Genomic DNA, 21,853 nt, shown 5'->3' with positions numbered 1-21,853 from the left:
TTTCATGAGAACTACCGGAGTCACAGAGGTTGCAGATGTGACCGGGCCACCACTGTCTTTAAAATCATTAGTCTGTAGTGTTTTATAAAAACTGTCACATGACACTAAACAAAAATAGTATTGGTGCATCCCTAATATAAATATAATTAATATTACACAGTGAGGAAAATAATTTCATCCCCTGCAGATTTTGTAAGTTTGCCCACTTACAAAAAAAAATTAGGGTGTATAATTTTTATTATGGGCGTATATTTAAATGATAGAGACAGAATATCAACCAAAAATCCAGAAAACACACATTATATAAATGTTATAAATTGAGTTGCAGTTCAGTGAGTAAAAGAAGTATTTGATCCTCTATCAACCAACAATAATTCTGGCTCCCGCAGACTGGTTATGTGGTACACAGATTAGTCCTGTCAATGTAAGAAGGTGCTCCTAACGACAACTCGTTATGTATATAAAAGACACCTGTCCATAGAATCTTTCTTCCATTCAAACCTCACCACCATGGGCAAGACCAAAGAGCTGTCAAAGGACGTTGGAGACAAGATTGTAGACCTGCACAAGGCTGGAATGGGCTCCAAAGACTATCGGCAAGAAGCTTGGTGAAAAGGAAACAACTGTTGCAGTGATTATTCGCAAATGGAAGGAATACAAAATAACCATCAATCGCCCTCGGTCTGGAGCTCCATGCAAGATTTCGCCTCATGGGGTAAGGATGATCATGAGAAGAGTGAGGGAACAGCCCAGGACTACACGGGAGGAACTTGTGAATGATCTCAAGGTAGTTGGGACCACACCAAACAAACCATTGGTAACGCAATACACCACCATGGATTGAGATCCTGCAGTGTTCGCAAGGTCCCCCTCCTCAAGAAGGCACATGTACAGGCCCGTCTGCAGATTCAGAGAAGGATTGAGAGAAAGTGCAGCGGTCTGATGAGACCATAATTGAGCTCTTTGGCATGAACTTGACTCGCCGTGTTTGAAGGGAGAAAAATGCTGACTACGACCCTAAGAACACCCTCCCTACAGTCAGGCACGTAGGTGGAAACATTATGCTTTGGGGCTGTTTCTGTGCTAAAGGTACAGGCTGACTTTGCCGCATTGAGGGGCCATGTATTGTAAAATCTTGGATGAGAACTTCCTTCCCTCAGCCAGAACACTGAAGATGGGTCGTGGATGGGTCTTTCAGCATAACAATGACCCAAAATATACCGCAAAGGCAACAAAGCAGTGGCTCAGGAAGAAGCACATTAAGGTCATGGCCTAGCCAGTCTCCAGACCTTAATCCTATAGAAAATTTTAGGAGGGAGCTGAAACTTCGAGTTGCCAAGCGACTGCCAAGAAACCTTAAGGATTTAGAGAAGATCTGTACAGAAGAGTGGACCAAAATCCCTCCTGAGATGTGTGCAAACCTGGTAACCAAATAGAAGAAACGTCTTACCTCTGTGCTTGCCATGAAGTACCAAGTCATGTTTTGCTCTTCCCCATAGCCAATGCTCCTTAAAAATGACAGCTGACTACTAACTTTTGAGTTTTTCTCTAGTCTAGTCTTGGAGCTGGAAAAGAATCTGTACTTGTACCGAGTAAGGTACTTGGTATCTGAGCATCCCTAACTTCTACACATTATAAGTTGCTCTAATGTCCTTCTTATCTCTAATTCTAGGTGAACCCCAGGGAAAGTGAGCACAAATATTCCAAGCGTTTCTCTAGTGCAGAAGAAACACAATGGTCAAGTGGCTCAGAAAAAGGTTTTAATATGTTACATGAAGATTCACATTCAACAGTTTCTAAAAAGGATGAAAGTGCTGAAAACTATGATGTATACGTTTCTCCTCGACCTATGAGCCATACGCAAGCGGAAACATTCTCATTAGGTGATGACAGGTTAGCCATGATTGGTGATAAGAACCATCCAGCTGCAGCCAGTAGTAAGGTCAAACATCAAGAGTATACTCATGTTACAAGTAGCACTGTTGATGATGCAGAGGATTCACCCTCTGATGCCTTAAACATGAACAGTACTGCAGATGTCTTCCATGAGGACGATGGACATTCTGACCATTCAGAGGCCACAGGGGAAGATTTTCTTAAGAAGAGAAGTCCTTTGGTTTCCTTTATGCACTCTATGCAAAATATACATGCAAACTCTGAGCGGCAGGAAACTATATTAGAATCTGCTGACAGCAGAATTGTACTGGAAGCCAAGCTTCAGGATGTTCGGCAAAATAATGAAGACAAAGAACTGGACACGTCTAATGTTCACTTAGTCGTTACTTCAAGTAGTAATGGTAGTGAATTGGGGATGTGTAAGAAAAGCACTTACTACAATAATGATTTGAAATCTTCATGTGAGGAAAACCAAATGGATATAACATTTTGCAACAATGATGACCTGTCACCTTTGACAAGCTCGAATTTTAAATCAAATTCTACTCCTTTGGATGATGGAAAGGTACATACATTGTTTGTTTTTGTTTTGTTTTTAAGCATGTAATTTTTATTAAATTTTTCAGGGATAAACAATGTTTTGAGACAAGAAAAAATAATCGAATGCAGATATATAAAACACAGCAAGTGTCAATCATTAAACAAACAATGTACATAATGGTAGCATTGTTTGTGAACATTGTTTGTGAACTGCAACATTTAATATATGTGGTCAAAACCAAGGGAAAAGCAAGTAAGAGGGCAAAGGACAGGAAAGTGTCTGGTCTAAGGGTAGTAACTTGGAAGGAAGTGGAGAGTCGCAAATTGGATAAGGTGGGTGGAGGAGTGATCAGATATAGTGTGTTGGCGGGACAGGATACTTGCATAAAGGTCATAGATCTACGGGACTAGGAGGAGGTGTAGGTCAGTCAGGTGGTATTGCTAGAGGGACCTACGGTCAGTCGCTATAACATGTATTGTTGATTGTTGACCTGGATATATGATTTAGGTATTGATTTAGTGTTTTATTTTTTGCATTTTCCATTTGTTGTTAAGCAATGGAAATATTTGCATTCAATCTTTTGGGGCGAGTCTGTAAATTTGCAAGTCTCAAATATGGCAGCTGCACATGGCCACTTATGTAGTCGCCAAAAGAAGCAGCTGTCGGCAGCTGGCGGAGGGAATGTAGTGAGAAGTTTGCAGAGGGTGGCATTTGGGAAAATACAATGTAACAGCACGAGTTATATTTAAAAGTGAGCTCTGCTAATAACACCTTTTATACAGGTGATGGGGGGGCATAAAAATGTGCCAGAAAAGCTGTCTGGTGCAAACATTGTAATACAGTACTATGCTGAAAGCTGTTCAAACACAGTAACTGCAAAAAGTCACTCATACAGACACGTTCATATTATACCAATGGTAAATAGACCTTAGGGACATGGCAAGTATTGTTTGCAATCCTGTCCCAATGCCTTAACTGACCTTGTATATTTCCCAGCATATAAAGAGTTAATAGCTTTAGGGAGGAGCAACCCCAACATGCTGGAGACTCTGCTTCAGTCCAGAAGAAAGGCAGTGAGGCGCAGCACAGTGTCATCAAATGACACATTGTGAATCATGCCAAGAAAACTACAGACACACCAGACTCTTATGCTACATAGGAGGAAACCCACGCAAAATTACAGAAAATAAAATTGACATGGTGTATTTGTACACTTCCCCCCCACACATCCCCTTCCCACTCCACTGCCTTCCTTCAAATCAGATTCCTACCTTATACTCTTCACCACAGTATGGAAGAGGGCAGGACTTTAAGCAGGTCTGAATGGGATGCTTGGGGAGGTCCTGGAGTGGTGCGGCACCCTAGTTGAGAAAGTCTGACCTGGTCTATGGACTTTAAACTATCTACATATTCTTGACAAGCAGGTAATGCATGTTCAATTAAGCCCCCTCCCCCCAGTTTCTTTTAATATTCCGTTATTAATTTTCTAAAATACTTAAAGATCACGAGAAAGACTTTAAATTAGGGTTTTATTTGATTTTTTTTTTTTTAACAGCTTATAAAACAAATAGGCTGTTGGCAACAAAGGGGTTGCAGGCTTCCAAGATTCTGTTCTCATAGAAAAGATAGGCAGAGCCAGCAGTCATTCACGCAGCTGGGCAGATCCCGGCACAATTGTTGCGATCCGCTTCAGCTGCGGCGTCTCAGTAAACCGTGAGCAGTAGCTCGCGGTATACTGCGGTGTCTCAGTATACCGCGAGTTACGGCTCGCGGTATACTGAGCCTAGGGTGATGGGAGGACGCTAGTTTGTGTCCTCCCGTTACCCTAAGGAGAACTATGGGGGGAAAGCCTTAACCCCATACTTATCCTTTTAAGAGTGCATGATCAGGACACAGGTTCACTTTAATTACCACCCTGATTTCAGTTTTTCCTCCAACATGGTCCTGCCTGACTGCTGTTCATACTTTGCATGCGTTCCATACCCCCATATCTGCTGCTAAGCCATACTCCTGTTAGCCTCTGGTCCCTCTGAGTATGGCTTACCCATAGGAATGAATGGGGCTGCAGCACTCGTGCGGTATGAAGAGGAGTCAGCTGGAACCTTTTTAGAGGAAAGATAACTGAATCCGGTAGGAATGTTAGCATAATGCTTGGTGGGCTGTACTTGGGGGGTTAGAGGATTTATTAATGGACAAATATGCTAACGGTGAATTTGTCCTTTTAAATGGCCCAAAACACTGCTATTATCTGAAATATCACTTTAAGAATACCAAGGATAGGTAAGGCACAGAGGTGCCTTGGTAGAAGCCAAAGAGTGGCTTTTGCTGCTTTATGTATATTTTTTTAATACACATGTATTTGGGAGCAAGCATGTTTACTTCTTGCTTGGTAGCACTGTATATTAATTATAAGGGTACAATTTTGTGGATCAAGTCTGCCCTGATTAAAGCACTGTGACCGTATCTGAAGGGATACAGCGACTTTAAAAGGTAGTCAGCCTATGGAAGTTTTTGAGTTTTATTGTAATAGAATTATTACAAATTGACTACTCTATGTCAAAGTGAAAGCAGATCTTTAAAAAGTAATTTAAGTGACTTCAGATTAAAAAGCGCTGAATGCCTGACTGCATACGTGTACACCCCCTTCAAATTGGTGTGTCGTAGATGTACTTTTAGCAGCAAATACAGCTTTTGTTTCTGTGTGGATATGTCTCTATTAGCTTTGTACACATTTGCCAGTTGCAAAAACTGCAAGTTTTCCCCTTTCTTTGCCTGACTGCATCAGGTTTTCCTCCAGGGTTTCTTTGTACATGCCTTCCAGGGCTGCTGCAGAGGAACATTCCCGCACAATGATGCTGCCACCTCCATGCTTCACAGTGGGGATAGTGTGTTTATGATGTGTTTGGCTTATACCAGCGCTCAACCATATAAGCTGTGGTCAATATTTGCACAATAGAACACCCCAGGTAAGATTATTCAAGGAGACACATGAAGGTGCCAGCTTTAACCACCTTCCGTCCATGGCCGTTTGTGAACGGCCGGACGGAAGTCTGCTAGGAGCGGGAGGGCATCTTAAGACGTCCTGCCCCTACCCCCTCTCGTGTGCGGCTGGGACCGGCGCGGCGATGATCTAACAGCAGATCAAAGGGAGATCATTACTCGATTTTCCTTTGATCTCTCTTCCTGTCCCCAAATGCAGGAAGTGATGTATATTACATCACTTCCTGCATTCAGTGTCACTCTCCGGTGCAGAACACCGGAGAGAAGCTGATGAAGCAGATCTCTGCTTCATCAGCTTCTGTGGGGGTCACTAGGTGACATCAGAGGTCTTGGAGACTAAACTAAACACTAAACTGATGAGCGGTAAAAACGTTTAAAGTGTCGCCTATGGCCAATTTTGGTTGCGGTTGTTTTCTGCGATTTCGCGGGCGTGCGCAATTTTAAAGGTTGACATGTTTAGTGTCTATTTACCCGACGTGACCCCGTCTTTTATATTATACCAAAAAATTGGGGTGAAAATAAATGTTTCATAACATTTTATAGGGCAACATGTTTTTTTTTCAAAATTTAGGGTACTTTTTTTGTTATATAGTAAAAAATAAGAACCCCAGTGGTGATTAAATACCACCAAAAGAAAGCTCTATCTGTCCCCAAAAAATGGTATAAAATTAATTTCAGTACAGCGTTGCATGACGGAATAAACGTCAGTCAAAGTACCGCAGCGCTGAACACTGAAAAATGGCCTGGCCAGGAAGGGGGTGAAACACCCCGGTCTTCAAGTGGTTAAGGACCTGGGGCCACTTTACAGAGTAAGATAAACCCACAAGCTTGTTTTAGGACCATCAATGAGAGATGGTTAAAGATCTATCATCCAGCTAAAGAGATTATTTATTTGGCTTTTTCTGTACTTTATTCTTCTGTCCAAATTTTCTTTTATCATAGGTTTTAGAGTCTAGGAGTCGGTTAAATTATGACAACCCTCCAACTCTCGAAAGCCCAAAGGCAGCGAGAATTTCTCTTGAATTAGTGCACAGTGAAGAATCTAGTATGCAAGGTGAAAGTCAAGACCATGCTACAAGAAACATGGATTTGGCACAGAGCATTAAAGAAGCAGATACCTGTATTGGCATTGAGCTTAATGATGGCAAAGATTCCAGTGTTGATCCAGAGCTTACGGGTAATAGCTTTAAAGAAGCTAAAGCAAGTTCTTCCACTCATGAAGAAATAATAGAACGTTCAGAGCAATCTCTAGATGAGATGGAAAAATTTCAAAAAGAGACTTCTTCGTTGGATGAAAATGACACCAATGAGGCAAGTACTGTTAGAGGCATCTCAGAGAAACATATTGATAACTACTTAATTCATGGAAAATATTAGCTTGCCTATCCCCGGACAGTGCTCCAAGATTATTATAGTAACATGTTTGTAATCTGTTTGGAGGTACTCAATTGGTATTTCTCAGTCTGTCCAAAGTCAAAAGATTTGGGAGTGGTAAAAACGATATGGTTGTCTTTTGCAATCTATATTTCCCTTCACTTCTGTACTGTAGACCCAAAAAATAGAGATCTCTCCACTGTCAGGAAATGTCTCTTAAACAGTTGTCAGCGGAACATGTGTCTGCATTGGAAAGATTCCCCTTCAGTCCTGTTTTTGGTGAAAACTCAAAAGTTTGAATTTCCCATCACTTTCGGTCCCCCCCCGAGAAATAGCATAAATCGGCCTAACTGGGATACAGACGACCATAAAAAAAAAATTTGACACGGGTTCTAAAGCCTGACTACAAACTAAAAATAAAAGTTTTGGCTTATAGATAGATACACTTTAATATGACACTGTAGGTTGTGTTGAGTTGACTAGAGGAATAAGTACTCTAAGAGGGATGATTCATCTATATTGTTGGAGAAAAGAACATGCAACAAAGGAGAATTCCCTTCCCTATGGATGAAGGTGAGTGAATATGGTAAACCTCTAGATAGGAATACTTAGTTCACTTTGGAATAAGGTCAGAATGGTTTCCTGTGCAAAAATTATCTGCTATGTATGTGTTACATTCTGTATGTTGCATCTCTGCATCTTTGTAAAGCATGATTTATATATTAATGTTCCCTGTTAGAATCAGTAGTGATATTGTTATGGCTGAGCTAGCCAAAGATTCAAATGGGTTTGTTGATATGTTTATAGCCGAGCTCCCTATAGACTGGAGAGGGCATGGTAATAGGGTTTATAGACTGGAGAAGGCTTTCGTGATAGGTCTGTAGCAGATTGAACAATAGACTGGAGTGGATTCCATGATTAGCCTGCCCTCAGGGCATCCCGTCGGTGTACTGCTGCAGAGCATTCCATAACCATGAGGTTTGTCAGCTAGCAGGGGGGCAGAGAGGGACAGGCTGGTGCCAGTTGATTAGTGATCAAGGCAGGTTTCTAATCCGTTCCCCACAACATCAACCCTTATGCAGGCACCCACAGTCATCAGAACTTATATGGCCGCCTCAAGCAGTTATCATTTCATGTGCACCTCAGCATAGCAAGTCTTCTCATGCAGCTTATCTCCATTATTACAGGTTTCAGAATTATGGACAGTTTGTTCTAGTTATGGACAAGATAATGAACATTCATATGGTACCAAGGTAAGCATGACTCTGGTATAACACACAATGATTCCACATATTATTTATTTTGTTAGGTGATTGTAGCTGTATTTTAGTGTGCTCAGGGCAAGCTTTCAGGAAATCTACTACCACCTTCCAGTCCAAGTAGTTCTAATGCACTGAAGTTTAGAAAAATACTAACAGAAACTGCAATTAAGATAACAATCTGTGTAAGTTAGGGAAGAGTGACCGAATGGTAATAAGTGAGCTAGATAGAGAGGGAGAAGGTGTAGAGTCCAAAGGTGAGAATGGTAATAAAATCAACTCTGTGGGTTAGAACTAAGATCAACATTGAGTCCATTATCTTTTGTATCAAATAGAATTGGCATTTTTAGTTTAACCCCTTCACGACCTATGACAGCATAATCCCATCATGAAGTCTGAAGACACAGACGTTTTGTAGAGCCGGTTACCGGGTTTAGAGTAGTTGCGATTCTGGCGACTCATCTGCCGCCAGATCGCTTCTACGATCCCCTATGTGATAGCAATTAAAGTAAAATAAAAATATTAAATTAAATGTAAAAATACATTTTAAGTCCCCCACCCCTGCAAGCACGCGCGTTGTCACATAAACATGTTTCGGGTGCGCCTGCGTTCGGCAACGACGATCGTGCTACACATGTTGGGTATCACCGTGCACGCCAGAGTGTGAGCAATAATTCTAGGGCCAATATTTACATGCATCTCTAAACTGATGACCTGTAGGGGCTTTTAAAGTGTTGTGTATGGACTTTTTGGGGTACTAAATTCTGTTGCAGTTTCACAGAAGTGCACAATTTTTAACCTGGGCATGCTGTGTATCTATTTACTTGTAAACCTCATCTTTTATATTTTATAAAAAATATGGTTTTATATTGTGTTTTGGGGCACTAATTTTAACTTAAGTGCATTTTTCACAAAATCTTTGGGTTTGATCATAAGTTGCGCTAATATCGTGCAACATAAAAATTTGCAACTGCCTCCATTTTATTCTATAGGGTCTTGGCTTTCAAAAAATATATAATGTTTGGGGGTTTTAAGTAATTTTCAGGCCTAAAATGTGGATTATAACATGGGTGCAAAAAATGAAGAAAAGGGCTTGGTCCTTAAGGGGTTAAAGTTTCCTTTTCTAAATTTCTTTGCATCTGGCTCGCATACATGGAAAAAATAGTGTCACTTATCCGCCCCCCTTCACATTTGCCCCCGTCTGCAATGGTTCACAGAATAAAAGACGTTCTGTGACTGGACAAAGGAAGAGGGGCATGGGACAGTAGCAGAACAGAAGGACAGCCATAACTGTACTTTTCGGCTTAAATAAAAGTGTGATTTGTTTTTTATTTAGTTTGTTCCTCTATACAGCAGTGATCCAGAAATGGGGTAAACCTCATTAGGGTTTTTTTTTACACACCAAAAGTCACAAAAACCTCACTTGTCTGGATTCACCTGTGACTCTAGTAAAAGTAGTAACTATTGATGCGGCAGTAAGTTGTCATTCCCTAAAGCCGATCTCCGGGATTTTCAAAAGTTAACCCTTGCAGTGGGGCTTCCCCTTGTACTGCAAAGGTTACCTGCTCGTTTCGTCTAGGAAATGAAAATAAAGAAGATACTTACCCGACCCTTGTTCCTGCGGCGGTGACCGCTCACCTTTCTCCACCTCTTGGCTCCAGCTGTTGTATGTCCCTCGGTGTCCTCACGTCTAATGCGAGTGAATGGACCTTGCACAGACTTGATGACATCAGCGGGGCTTAGACCGCCAGAGCCCAGGGGAGAGGAGATTTGGGGACCAGTTTAACAGCCAAGCAGGATCAAGGATCAGGCGAGTGTATTTTCTTTATTTTGTATCAGTTAACCCTTGCAGTGCAGAGGTTGCCCCACTGCATGGGTTAACTTTTGAAAATCCTGGTGTTCCTCTTTAAAGTGACACTAAACTCAAAAGATAAATCCTAAAAATGCCTTTAAGTACCTTACCTATTGACAAAAATGTATCTTATTTGTGTATCACTCAGCTGTAGATCCTCAAGTCATCTCTGAATTGGTGCTGACAATGTCCTTCCTTCTGGAGGGTGAGCTACTTGTGGTCCCTGTGTGTGTTGTAAAGTTGCCACCACTCCAAGCTCACTCCTGTGATGGACTACAATCTCACGTTTAGTTTACTAATTTGTATTGAGATTGTAATCCATCACAGTAGTGAGCTTGGAGCGGTGGCTACTTTATAACACACACAGGGACCAAAAGGAGCCCCCCTCCAGAAGGAAGGACAGTGTCGGCACCAATTCAGAGATGATTTGAGGATCTACAGCCGAGTAACAAATAAGTTACAGTTTTGTCAATAGGTAAGGTACCTGAATACATTTTTTAAGATTTAACTTTAGTTTATTGTCACTTTAAGATAACAAAGTTGTATATAGTCCGTTTTTTTTCCCCAAAGACTTTCTTCTAGAAATATTTGTACTATGCAATCTATGGACAAAAATTTGCACATTTTGATCTTTAATTTTCCCGTTTATGCGGACACTAAATTTACCTTTCTACTGCTAAGCATGGCAGCGTTATTTACAACAACAAAAAATGTTTTTGTTTTATAATTCACCAATAAAAAAAAGTATAGGTACAAATCAATAAAAAAAAGTATAGGTACTACTACAAATCAATAAAAAAGTTGAAATATTAATGTTAAAAAAAAAAAACACCAAAACATTAGCAGCTAATAAAAGCAAAAGGGGGAAAGGAGTTCATTAGGACTTATTGGGGTTAATGGGATTATAGAAACTAGTTTATAGATTATAGAAAATAGTTTGTTTTCTTTTTTTCAAGGTTTCTTTAACAGACTACATATGCAGATGGAAGTGTAGCACTAGTAACATTGCTACATTGTAATTCTTATTGACACTGCAGCCACTGAGTGGCAGTTTACACAGGAAGAGGCAAGAGCTGCTCCTGTGAAATTAAACCATTCCAGGCTGTCATTTTGAAAGTCTGGATTTGCCAGGAAATGTTGGCCAGGCAGTTGTGGTGAAGGAGTGGAAGCAGGACAAACCACAGACGTCCAGAGTCTTTAAAGACCGTTTTCAGGGCATGTGTGGTATGCTTAAAGTCCGGATTTGATTCAAAACTGGGACATTCATATCTTCCAAAGAGTGGTCTGGATGTAAGAAGTGATGGCCTACTGCTATACAGTAATTTTGTCTTCCTTGTCTCATGTTATGCAGTATTTAAGTAGACTCCTTTTTTCCTGAATGCAACATCACTGGTTGCATTCACTGAGATACACCACATTACTGGAGGTATAGATGTATGACGCTCTAATCTTAAAAGTAAATTTACCATGATGGATGAATGTGGCTGCAAAGTTTTAAGCATTATTGTTTTCAGTATCCATGTTGGTACCATTCAGAAAAGGGAATCGTGTACAAAGAATAGAATAGATTTGTCCATTCTTATCACTCTGATCTCCTGAAACCTTATCCTTATTAACCAAAAAATAACCTGGTTTTGCGTGGGAAAAAAGATCACATACTCTACTCAACTATGTTGTTGCGTAGATGTCACATATTGCAGTGTAAGGGTATACAGATATCTTTTTACTTTTAAGAGCTAGGCCAGTCCAGCAGGCTCTGCTGCCCAATGAAGAGTTAGCATTTCACAGTTACATGACAGGGGGTGGAAGATAATCTCGACTTGGGCAATCAAATTTGTGTATTTAGCCTGGATCTAAGATTCTAAGGGACACAGGAATTAATTTTCACATACACACAGGTACTAGTTACCAAATGTGCCTGTAAGAAAGCACTTACACTTTTTAGACCAGGTCCGTTTCACTTTAAGAGGGGGGTCATTCAGCTTTATAACCTACACTTGTGGAAATAACTCATGGAAATTATGCAAACAAAAGTTCTTAATTTGTGGCCTGTTTGTCTTCAATCTTTTCACTGATTATAGGTTGCCACATTTGGGAACATGGACAAGCTGGAATTAAGCCCTAGCTCCACTGAGACTTCAGATGTCGAGGCCATGGATACAGAAAATGCAGGCAAATCTTGCCCAGAATCATCTGAGGATGCTAACGAGGAAAAGTCATATAGTAATGAAAAATCCGATTTGGTAGATACCTCTACAGAAGTTTCTGTGGCTGTATTGCACCAGGATGATGCTAGAAACTCTGAGGATGATGGATGCCAAGTAAACAGGAACTCAGTTGCCGTAGAAGTTACAGATCATAGCACTGAGGTAAATAAGATGTAGAAAACAAAAACATTTTGCTGGTTTTGGGGAGATATTTTTTTTCTCTTTCAAATGTGCCTTTTGTCTAAGTGATATAGTGAAAAGGTTAATACCTTTTCTACCAAATTAGTTGCCAGCTTTTGTGCTTGTTCAGGTCATCTTTCTCCAGGCCTGGGGGGTATGATGTGCAGCGACTCAGACCTGTTTATGAAACACTAGGGCAGGGCTCAAAATTTCCACTCGCCCGCTCGCATTTGTCGAGTGGAAATACAGTGAAGGCGATTGGAAATTTGGATTCTCAAAGTACCGGCCCTAAGCCAACAAGTGAGGCACACGGTCACAGGCCATGTATCTGACTTGCGGAAGCAGCTCCACGGTCTGCATCTCTGTCAGATGCAGACCGTAGAGCTGCTCCTGTCAGCACTGGCTTCCTTCGGCCGGAGCTCTGACAGTTCTGAGCTCTGGCCGAAAGAAAGGATGGATTAGTGATCCCCCTAGATCACCAGGGATCGATCTGCCTCCTCCCTGGAGATCTAAGCAGGTGAGGTGGCTTGCTGTGGGAGGGGTGGCAGGGGAGTGTATTTTATGTGGGGGGATCTTGGAACGGGGGTGTATTATTTTATGTGTGGAGGGGCTTAAAAGGGGGCAGTGTATTATTTTATGTGTCTGGGGTGGAAGGGCAGGGTATTATTTTCTGTGTGCGGGGGGGGGGAGGGAGGAATAGGAATACAAATATATTTTTTTATAAGGACAAATGCCTTACTTCTAGTAGTATTGTCCTGAATTATTATATTTTTTTTTTTTTTCATTTTTATGCAAGTCATAGATAAAAATGTAGCAAAACTTAGAAAATTGCACTTTTCTACTTTTGAATTTTTTTTACTGTACATTAACCATGTGAAGACCGGGGTGTTAAAGTGACATTAAAGCATACATTTTTTGCCCCTCCCCCCAAAGTTAATGTCAGCACTTACCTTAAATGATGTCTCTCAATCCGATCTTCTTTCCTGTCGTTTTCATCTGTCCCTCCAGCACTGCTGCGGGTCTCCGATCCAGCGCTGACTCCTCTGTGCTTGCTGGCACTTCTGATCCCACGGTGTCTGCATGCGGGTGCACGCCGTCCATATACTTACCTTGTCTCCTGAAAATCTGAACTGCGCATGCGACCTCCCCGAGATTCTTTCGGCCGCCCAAGATTTTTCGGATGTACTACACACATCCTGTGTGTTTTTCAATGAGGTTTTTTTGGGGCATATGTAGCATGCCACAACTGGTTACCACGTCTGCCTTTATGAGGCCATCTTAGGCCAACCTTTCTACAGAATGTGTGTATTTAAAAACAGCCAAAAGGATAAGGTGCTTTAATTATTGTATTCAGCTTGCATTATTTAATGCAGTCTTGCTTGCTATTGTTGTTTTTTCCCTTTTTTAAATACCCCAGGCATTGTTTAATAAGGAATATACTTGCATGTGATGGTTTTTTTGAAGATATTTTTTTCAATGCTTTTGGCAAACAGTACATCTGGTGGTCCTTACCCTTCTATGCTATTAAATCTTCTCTTTGTTTCTAGATGAAGGAAAGCGCAAAGACAGAAGAAACCCTACCAGTTTATAGCCATAGTCCTTTTCCAACTAGTGACCTCGGTGCTGATAGAACCAACAGCCTTACCACAGTTTCTGCCAACTTTCAGTCAAAAGACACAGAAGCTGCTGATTGCAATTTTTCGCAGTCTGATGAAATGGAAAATATCTCTAAAATAGATGAGATAGAAGATCCTACTGATAACACACGGACATTCTGTAACCAGGAAGTTAGGACTCTTAATAGTGCTGAAATATCGGGGAAAGATCCAAAGACATGTTTTGGAGAAAACTCCTCATTGATTGAGTCTGAGTACAGCAAGGCTGCTGATTTGGAAAGCATGGAAGAAAGAATGTTGCTAGCTTCTGAGTCTAGTAAGGTGACTGATTTGGAAAGCCTAGGGGACAAATCCTCATTGCTTGGCCCGGAGTCTAGTAAGGCTGTTGATTTGGAAAGCCTAGGGGACAAATCCTCATTGCTTGGCCCGGAGTCTAGTAAGGCTGTTGATTTGGAAAGCCTAGGGCACAAATCCTCATTGCTTGACCCGGAGTCTAGTAAGGCTGTTGATTTGGAAAGCCTAAGGGACAAATCCTCATTGCTTGACTTTGAGTCCAGTAAGGCTGCTAATTTAAAAGGCATAGGAGAAAAATCTTCATTGCATGACTGTGCGTCCAGTAAGACTGAAGATTTAGAATACATTTCTGTGTTTGAGAAGCTCAATTTAAAAACGGTCAATGAGATATATACAACTCCCACAGATGCCAAAAAGCAGGAATTGCAGACTCTTGACATAGAGAACCTTCCTGCTGAAAAAGAAACCATTGACAATAATCAATCTGTGGAATTGCTGAACATGCAATCTGACGTTTGTGTACTGGATACAGAAGATCACATGGTACCTAATACGAGCGAAACCGGGAATAGCTGTGAGGTGCTCCAAGCACCAAGTTCTGAGCCATTGAATGAAGTTATTGCTCTAGGTATTAAATCAAAGTCTAATGAAACCAAAGATTCAGATGGTGCCAAAACTCAGCCAGCAAGCAGATGTGTTGATGGAAATGTAGACCAGCTCCATGTTGAATCACAGAGTGATTTTACGTCAGATCCTGTAAGTGTGAGGCATTCTCCTGATCAGCCTAAAAAAAGCACTAAGGTCCAGACCCAAAGTATGAGAAATACAATCCGTAAGGAAATTTTATCCAAATTAAAACTTATCTGCCGAGGTTCAGGAATCAGCCAGCATATAAGCTCTAATTCTGAAGATGAGGTATTCATTGTCCATGAAAAACCTGGTAAATTGCACACAGAGGAACAAAAGAAGCAGAGCGAAAATAAAAAACTGGATTTGGCAAAACCTGAAATAAATACTGTAAGCATTGCAGAAAGTACCAGTAAAACTCAGGAAACCAAAACTCCCGAGTCAGAAAGTCTTGAAGAAAGTCCTGAAGAGATGGTGCAGGAAATGGCAGCAAATAGTCCTTCTATAACTTCAGCGGAACCTGGTATTCTTCAGGAAGTGACGCAGTTGGTTTCTCAAGATAAATGCAAATCCCCACTTCATGATGATTTCACTGATAACATTGATCAGGAATCTGGCCAGGACAAGTCTGAAATCTGTTGTATATTAAATACTGGTAGTATAAGTAAAGAGCAGTACGATCGCTGGTCAGAAACCTCAGACGACGACATTGAATTTATAAAAGAGTATAAAGAACCTCTAACACGTAAAACAAGTAAATATTTCCAGAAAGAATGTCATGAGTTCCCCAGTTCTCCACCAGAAGAGCCTGCATCCTACCCTGAACGAAGATGTTCAAGAAAGACAAAACATTTTAAAAGGCGTTCTGGCCCCAGTGCATCACTGGGGGAGGCAGGTGAATATGTATCAAGACACCACAGAGACAAGGAATATCTTAGCCCTAGAAGTCATGGGGGTATTATCATAACTAGAAAGTTAAAAGATGTCGGAAAGACTTGGCCCACAGTCCACAAAGGGAGCCTCTCTGCTGGCAGATCTGACTTTGACAGCGTATTTACTAATAGAAGAAGGGTCTCAAGTGATCTCACCCAAAACACCCTGGACATGGAGCGTTTGCGTTTCATGTGTAGATTAAAAGACGTTTTAAGAAAATCATCCCCAGATATTCATGTCTCTGAGCCTCCCTTTCAGACATTGTTTGATTCAAGAAGGATTCCAGGCGGCACAAGTTCCAGAAGTAAATGTATAAACCCTCTTCTCATCACAGTGCATTGTAAACATCGCAGGAGAGACTACAGAGGGCATGACAGCTTGTTTCCAAGCAGTTCTTATAGCCACGCCTGTTATGAGAATGAACTACGGGACAAGCCTGCATATTCTAGGACTTCCAAAAAAGTAAGAACCCGTAGATATCCTCCTCCTTATCATTTTAATCGATTGAAGTATGAGAGCACTCTGGAGAAAGCAAATAATGATATCTCGGTGATTATTAAGGAGTGCACTCAGTCCAATCACCTAAAGTTAAGCCATCTTGGTTTAGGTAGCACTGCAGTGGAGAGGACTTCAGCCTGTCCAGTGCCAGAGCAGCGTGGCAGGCAAATAAGACCGACATTTGACCCCACTTCCACTAAATCACAGACTGTTGGGAATATTATTTCTGATCACTGCACTAACCTGCGCTCAAGATTACACAGTGTGGCAAGAGACTCTGCACAAAAAAACTGTTACTTTTATCTTAGCAAGGCCAGTGATGATCATGACGACGATGAGTTCTTCTCATTAACAAAGGTAATATTAAAATTTGCTTTTATTCATCTGTCATTAAAACATTAGTTGTATACTAATGAGTTGTATAGAAAACATCTAATTATTTATTATAATGGGCTTTTCATTTTCAACAAGAAAGCTAGAAACCCCTTTTCCAGAGGGATGTGGTAGTTGGCTTTTGTAACACTTCTTTTTTTTACACTTTGCATAGAGTAGGCGATGATTAAAACCTCTTTCAAGTGTGTTTTTGTTGTTTTCTTTCTTGCAGTCTTTTTGAGGGATTTACCTTCACTTCCTGTCTATGCTGCTACAGGAAGTGATAGGAAAGCTCTACAAAATTAGGTAAATTCTCTCTTAGACAGCTGTCACTTGATCAAGTAGCCCCGCTTGAAGATTCCTCTGTTTCTGTTCCGGTGAAGTGAAGCCAAATTTAGTTTATTTGCTTTAATGGTCATTATTATAACCATTGAACGCCATCACTGAAAATAACAGCCCTTTTGGCAAATGATGAAGTCTAGCATAGCATACTTTGGTTTTTTACATTATATAATATCAGTTACATTTATTTTTCTTTAATGTTTGTATTTTTTAGCACATTTAAAGCACCAGTCGTCGCCAAATGATTAGGCTATCACAAAAAAACAAGATGGGCTTTAATGTTTCCATTTTTTTTAGGTTTTTAGCACCAACTCTTTTTAATCCCAAAAATGTTCTCCAAGCAATATAAAGACCGCTCACACTGCAAAGCTTTCCTTCAGGGCTTGTTCACTTTATTGAAATGTAAAATTTCATTAAATTGGACCTTTACTCCCTTTCACTAAAAATCACATCATGCAACTCTGCATGCTGGTATATCAAATTATATTACATTAGTCAAAGAAACATGTTTTTTATTTACTTTCAAATAAATTTTATCCATCTCCTGGTCCAATTTGGCACAAATGATGTAACGTGCCCAAGCATTGCATCCTGGGAAGGTTGCATCAGCAGACCATTGCTTGAAAATCTCATCTGTAATCTCATGAGATCTCAGGGAAAGGCATTTTGTGCATGGTCACATTTCTAGTCACGTGTCAGAGTTCCAGGAAGTAAACGGACATCTAGTAATCTGCCCTTGGTTAAAATGGCCATAGTGAGAAGAATGTGGAGGAAAAGAGAAAAAAGTTATGCAAAGAATACAAAGCCTGCAATTATCTAGAAGTATGTGTTTGTAGATTGTAGATTTCCATTACTAAACATTTCTAAAGGTGTCTTTGTTATTTTAAAGATATGGGTAGAGCTCCTCTTTTAGTTCTGTGGGCACATCGCGGCGCAATGCGGTTGTACCACATCTCACTGCAATATGCTTAAAAAAAAAAAAGTACCTCATGCTGTACAACGGTGCCCACACGTGACGAGACGAATTGCCTTGTCTTGCGTTCGGGCTGCGCTGGAAAAAATGTCCAGCACAGCCCGAACGCATATGATGTGAATGGGCCCTTAATCCGGAGATGACCCTGCAGTACCTAATTCTCTTCCACAAGATGTTCTCAGTCTTTCAGGTTGAATGATGGCCAGCGTCATTCACCAAAAGATGAGACAATACTGTCTGTCCAGAGCATCATGGGCCCTCCCTTGAGGGGCTGTTATTACTGTGCCCTGCATTTGCTGTGTAATGGCGCAGAGAAAAATCTTTCATGCCCAAGCCCCCACAAATATCATTTTAGAACAAATATTTAGACTTTGGCATAAACCCAACCATGAGTGATGCTCTTTATGACACTGGTTTAGCATCTACTACACATATACAACGGAGAAATCGCAGCCCTATACAAAGCTGTCACTTTACTACTTCTCTTTGGTACCCCCAGTAAGGGCTTTATGTTGGCCAACAATGCAATTACTTTCTGTAGAGAGGTTAGCCTGATAAAGTATACAGAAACAATCTGTGCTGTCTTGCCAACCAAGAGTTTGTCTGGAAACTGCAACCAAGATGCCAGTGGACACCAGTGTAATACTGGGTGCTTGCAGGACCTACTGGGTATCTGAAACAGCACAAGACCAGAAGATCCCTCATTACCAGTACCAAGCTAAAATATTTCCTTGGAAATTAGTTACTTAGGTGTATATGTTAGGAGCCTAACTGATTCACACTGCTGAGTCTACTACTTTAGCAACCCCCTCCCTTCCTTATGGCAGCATTTTTTTTTTTTTATCCCTTTTTAATATTTACATTTTTCAGAGTCTTCAGGCCGGTCCTCTGGGGGCTTGGGTATGAAAGATTTTTCTTTTGTCCTCTTATTTAGTTTTGCTGTGGAGCTAAGAAGCCCCTTTATTAGTGCCCAGTGTTCTGTCACCTGCCTGATCTCATGCTGATAATGTTTGTAGTCTTCAAGCTCCTGAGTATATGGTACAAGTTCATTCTTCACTTCCACAGGAGAGGTTTTCCAGAACAGTGGTAAACGTTCTCACTGAGGAAGGCTAGTCAGTGATTTATTTGCTGACTTTGAAGGAGAGGCGTCATCCCTTATCTGCAAGTTTGCCCTACTAATAAGGTACTCTTCGTGTATATGGAAATACCTTGCCATAACATTTTAGCACAATTTGTTTTTAAATAAATACTCAGACCTCAAATATTCCTTTTGTGGAAATTAATGAGCTGATTAGAGATGCACCGATGTTTCGGCCGAAAATGGTGCTTTCGGCAAATTGCCAAAAGTATTTTTTTTTTGACCGAAAATGTGGTGCATCTCTAGTTTCTCTCCTCCCCGCTGGGTGCTGCTCTGTATCCCCTCTGACACAGAGCAGCTCCTAGCAGGTAGGAGAGAAACTTTCAGGAGGCGGGGCAAGGAAATCAGGATGGAGTGAGCAGTCCTGCTGCCATCTCTGGGCTTTTGGATGCCTGCACATGGGCGACTTTTACACGTGAGTAACATGGAAAGGGGGGTCTATTTAATGTCTAGTTTGACATTTTGTAAAAACAAGTCAGTCACTGACCGTAACATATTTGTATTGCTTCTTTTATAGTCATTACTAATGAAAGATGGCTACATTCCAATTGAACCACAAGACTTCTGTGACTGTGAGGAATCGGAATCTAAAAAACTTTTGGTTATCATAAGGAATGAAAATGTATCTTCTCAGATTCACAAGGTGGGCTCTTCAAACCTCACATTTATTTTCTATCCAATTTTTAAAATAATTTGCACATTCCTCTTTTATTATATTCTTGTAAAATGTAGGCAAGTCGTTGTGTTAAATATTTTGTTTGTGTTGGTTTTTGTTTCTCTTCTAACAAAGAGTTTGAACATGACTTTGTATTCTAGCTGTGTATTTGTTGGTAGATGATTAGCGGTTTGATATGCCCTCCCATTTTTATCATTTAGTAATGTTAGAATCCTGTGAAAAGGAATCTGCTTTCAGAAACATAGTATACATGGCTAGTGATCCATATACATAGTGCTCAGCCATATACTAACAGGTCAGACATCTTTGTATGTCAAGCATTCTTCTACAAAGTGACCATTCCTATTTATTCATATGAATAGTAATGGTTCTTTTATTGAAGAATTTCAGGAAAACCTAAACATAATATAATATATATAATAAATAATATAAATACACAGTTGTAATATTTGTATGGTAACTGTTTCACCTGTCAAAGGATTTTTAATTCTGGTCAGCCAATTTTGAGACTCAGAAATTCGTGTCACACAACACAACCAGGTCCTGGCCCTGGCCCTCTCTGCAATTAAACCATTCCACTTGTTCTAGAACCCACTCAAGCCAGGGATTGGAAGGAGGAGATGCATACTGATTATGTCCTTGCTTTGCTCTACCTTCCTGTAAAACATGTTCACAGATGATACTATAATACAAGAGAGCCTAACTGATTCACACTGCTGAGTCTACTACTCTGTGTAATTGCTGCTATGAGGGGAATTGCAACAGACTGATATTAAAATAGATTTTGGAAGTTAAGTCTTCATACTATTACATTTAATGATGAACTGATGGACATCTAACTTCAATTGGGGTTTTTTTCTGTCCATGGAGGGGCACAAAGTCTTCACCTTCAGGTTATACTGCTGCCTACAGGAGGAGTGGACAGTGACAAACTGCAGACCAGCCTAGGATAACCCCTCCTACTACCAGCATGCCTCCGGTTTTTTTTGCTACTGTCTAGGAGGATGGATGTCTTCTTCAGCTCTGCTGTGTATACAACTAACATTTGTTTGCTAGCACTATTTTTTCTTCAACATTTTTTTTTTCTTCACTCAAGATGCTTCTCTACACTGCTGCTAGAACAACCTTCTCTTGGCTTTTGGTGTGCCATATTCCGACCCCAGGCTGGACGCACACCATCATTCCCATTCGGTCTTATTCTAAACACAGAGAGTACAGTCCCGCTGTAGCCTCAACTCGCACTTTAACTGCTTTAGTGTTGCTTGCAAAACACCTACTTATGGTTTTAATGTCTGCAGCCTGGAAAATTTTTGCCCTCTTCTCCTAGAGTCTGTTCCAAGTCTTCTACTACGAAGATTGGAAACAGCTTGACCAGATGTTTGCTCCCTCAAGCGCTGATTAGCCTTGTGTCCGTTAGAAGGGGACTTTGTAGTCTATCCCACTGTGGACCAGGCAGTGTCCCCCCCTTAACAATGCGACCATACCTGTGGAGGATACACCTGTTTCTAAGGACCCAAAAATGATAAATGGTTGGAAGCTCTCTGGGGGCTGTTTTCACTGCTCTTCACCCCATTTTGGCTGTGATCTTGCTTTGCAAGAGGAGTGTTCATGTTCCCTTAAAAAGAATCTTGCCACTACTGCATCCGATTCCTTGGTCATTAAAAAAACATTTGGAGCAAATGGTTTTGGCTTTAAGCTACATTTGTGACAGGCTGCTTGAGGTCTCATCTCCTGCAGGAGTCTAATGTCGGTGCACAAATGAGAGACACTTGGATGTGCTGGACTGTGGAACCCGCATTTTATGAAGCATCTAATCCGCATGGCCTTCAAGGGGCAATTTGACTTTGGATCTACTACTGGTGGTAACTACCCATCTTCATCAGCGGAAGAAGTCTAAAGAACAAACTGAAAAATCATCTTCATCACTATCGGTTGAGAAATGTCCTTTTTCATTTCTCCACACCATCCACATCCAGACCCATAAACTTGGTTCAAATCTTCAGACAACCTTCTCAAGCATGAAGGTGCTGCCGCTCCCCCCCTCCCCCCCCCCCCCTTTACAGCCCCCCGGGGAC

At 40.9% G+C, this 21,853-nt stretch overlaps 1 protein-coding gene across 1 annotated transcript in view; it reads left to right on the top strand.

The window, feature by feature from the left end:
• FAM208B (family with sequence similarity 208 member B) overlaps positions 1–21,853 on the top strand; it is a 55,252-nt gene that overhangs the window by 28,272 nt on the left and 5,127 nt on the right. Inside the window, exons 13-18 of the mRNA XM_018565756.1 lie at positions 1,673–2,461; positions 6,380–6,748; positions 12,004–12,291; positions 13,857–16,634; positions 19,620–19,745; positions 21,106–21,155. Of these exons, the coding sequence (XP_018421258.1) occupies positions 1,673–2,461; positions 6,380–6,748; positions 12,004–12,291; positions 13,857–16,634; positions 19,620–19,745; positions 21,106–21,155 (4,400 nt within the window). The remainder of the gene's footprint in view (positions 1–1,672; positions 2,462–6,379; positions 6,749–12,003; positions 12,292–13,856; positions 16,635–19,619; positions 19,746–21,105; positions 21,156–21,853) is intronic.

Source organism: Nanorana parkeri, unplaced genomic scaffold, assembly GCF_000935625.1.
Source record: "Nanorana parkeri isolate BGI_ZX_2015 unplaced genomic scaffold, ASM93562v1 scaffold26, whole genome shotgun sequence".
Classification (NCBI taxonomy): domain Eukaryota; kingdom Metazoa; phylum Chordata; class Amphibia; order Anura; family Dicroglossidae; genus Nanorana; species Nanorana parkeri.
Note: the sequence above shows the minus strand (reverse complement) of the source record. Positions and strands in the feature narration are given on the sequence as shown.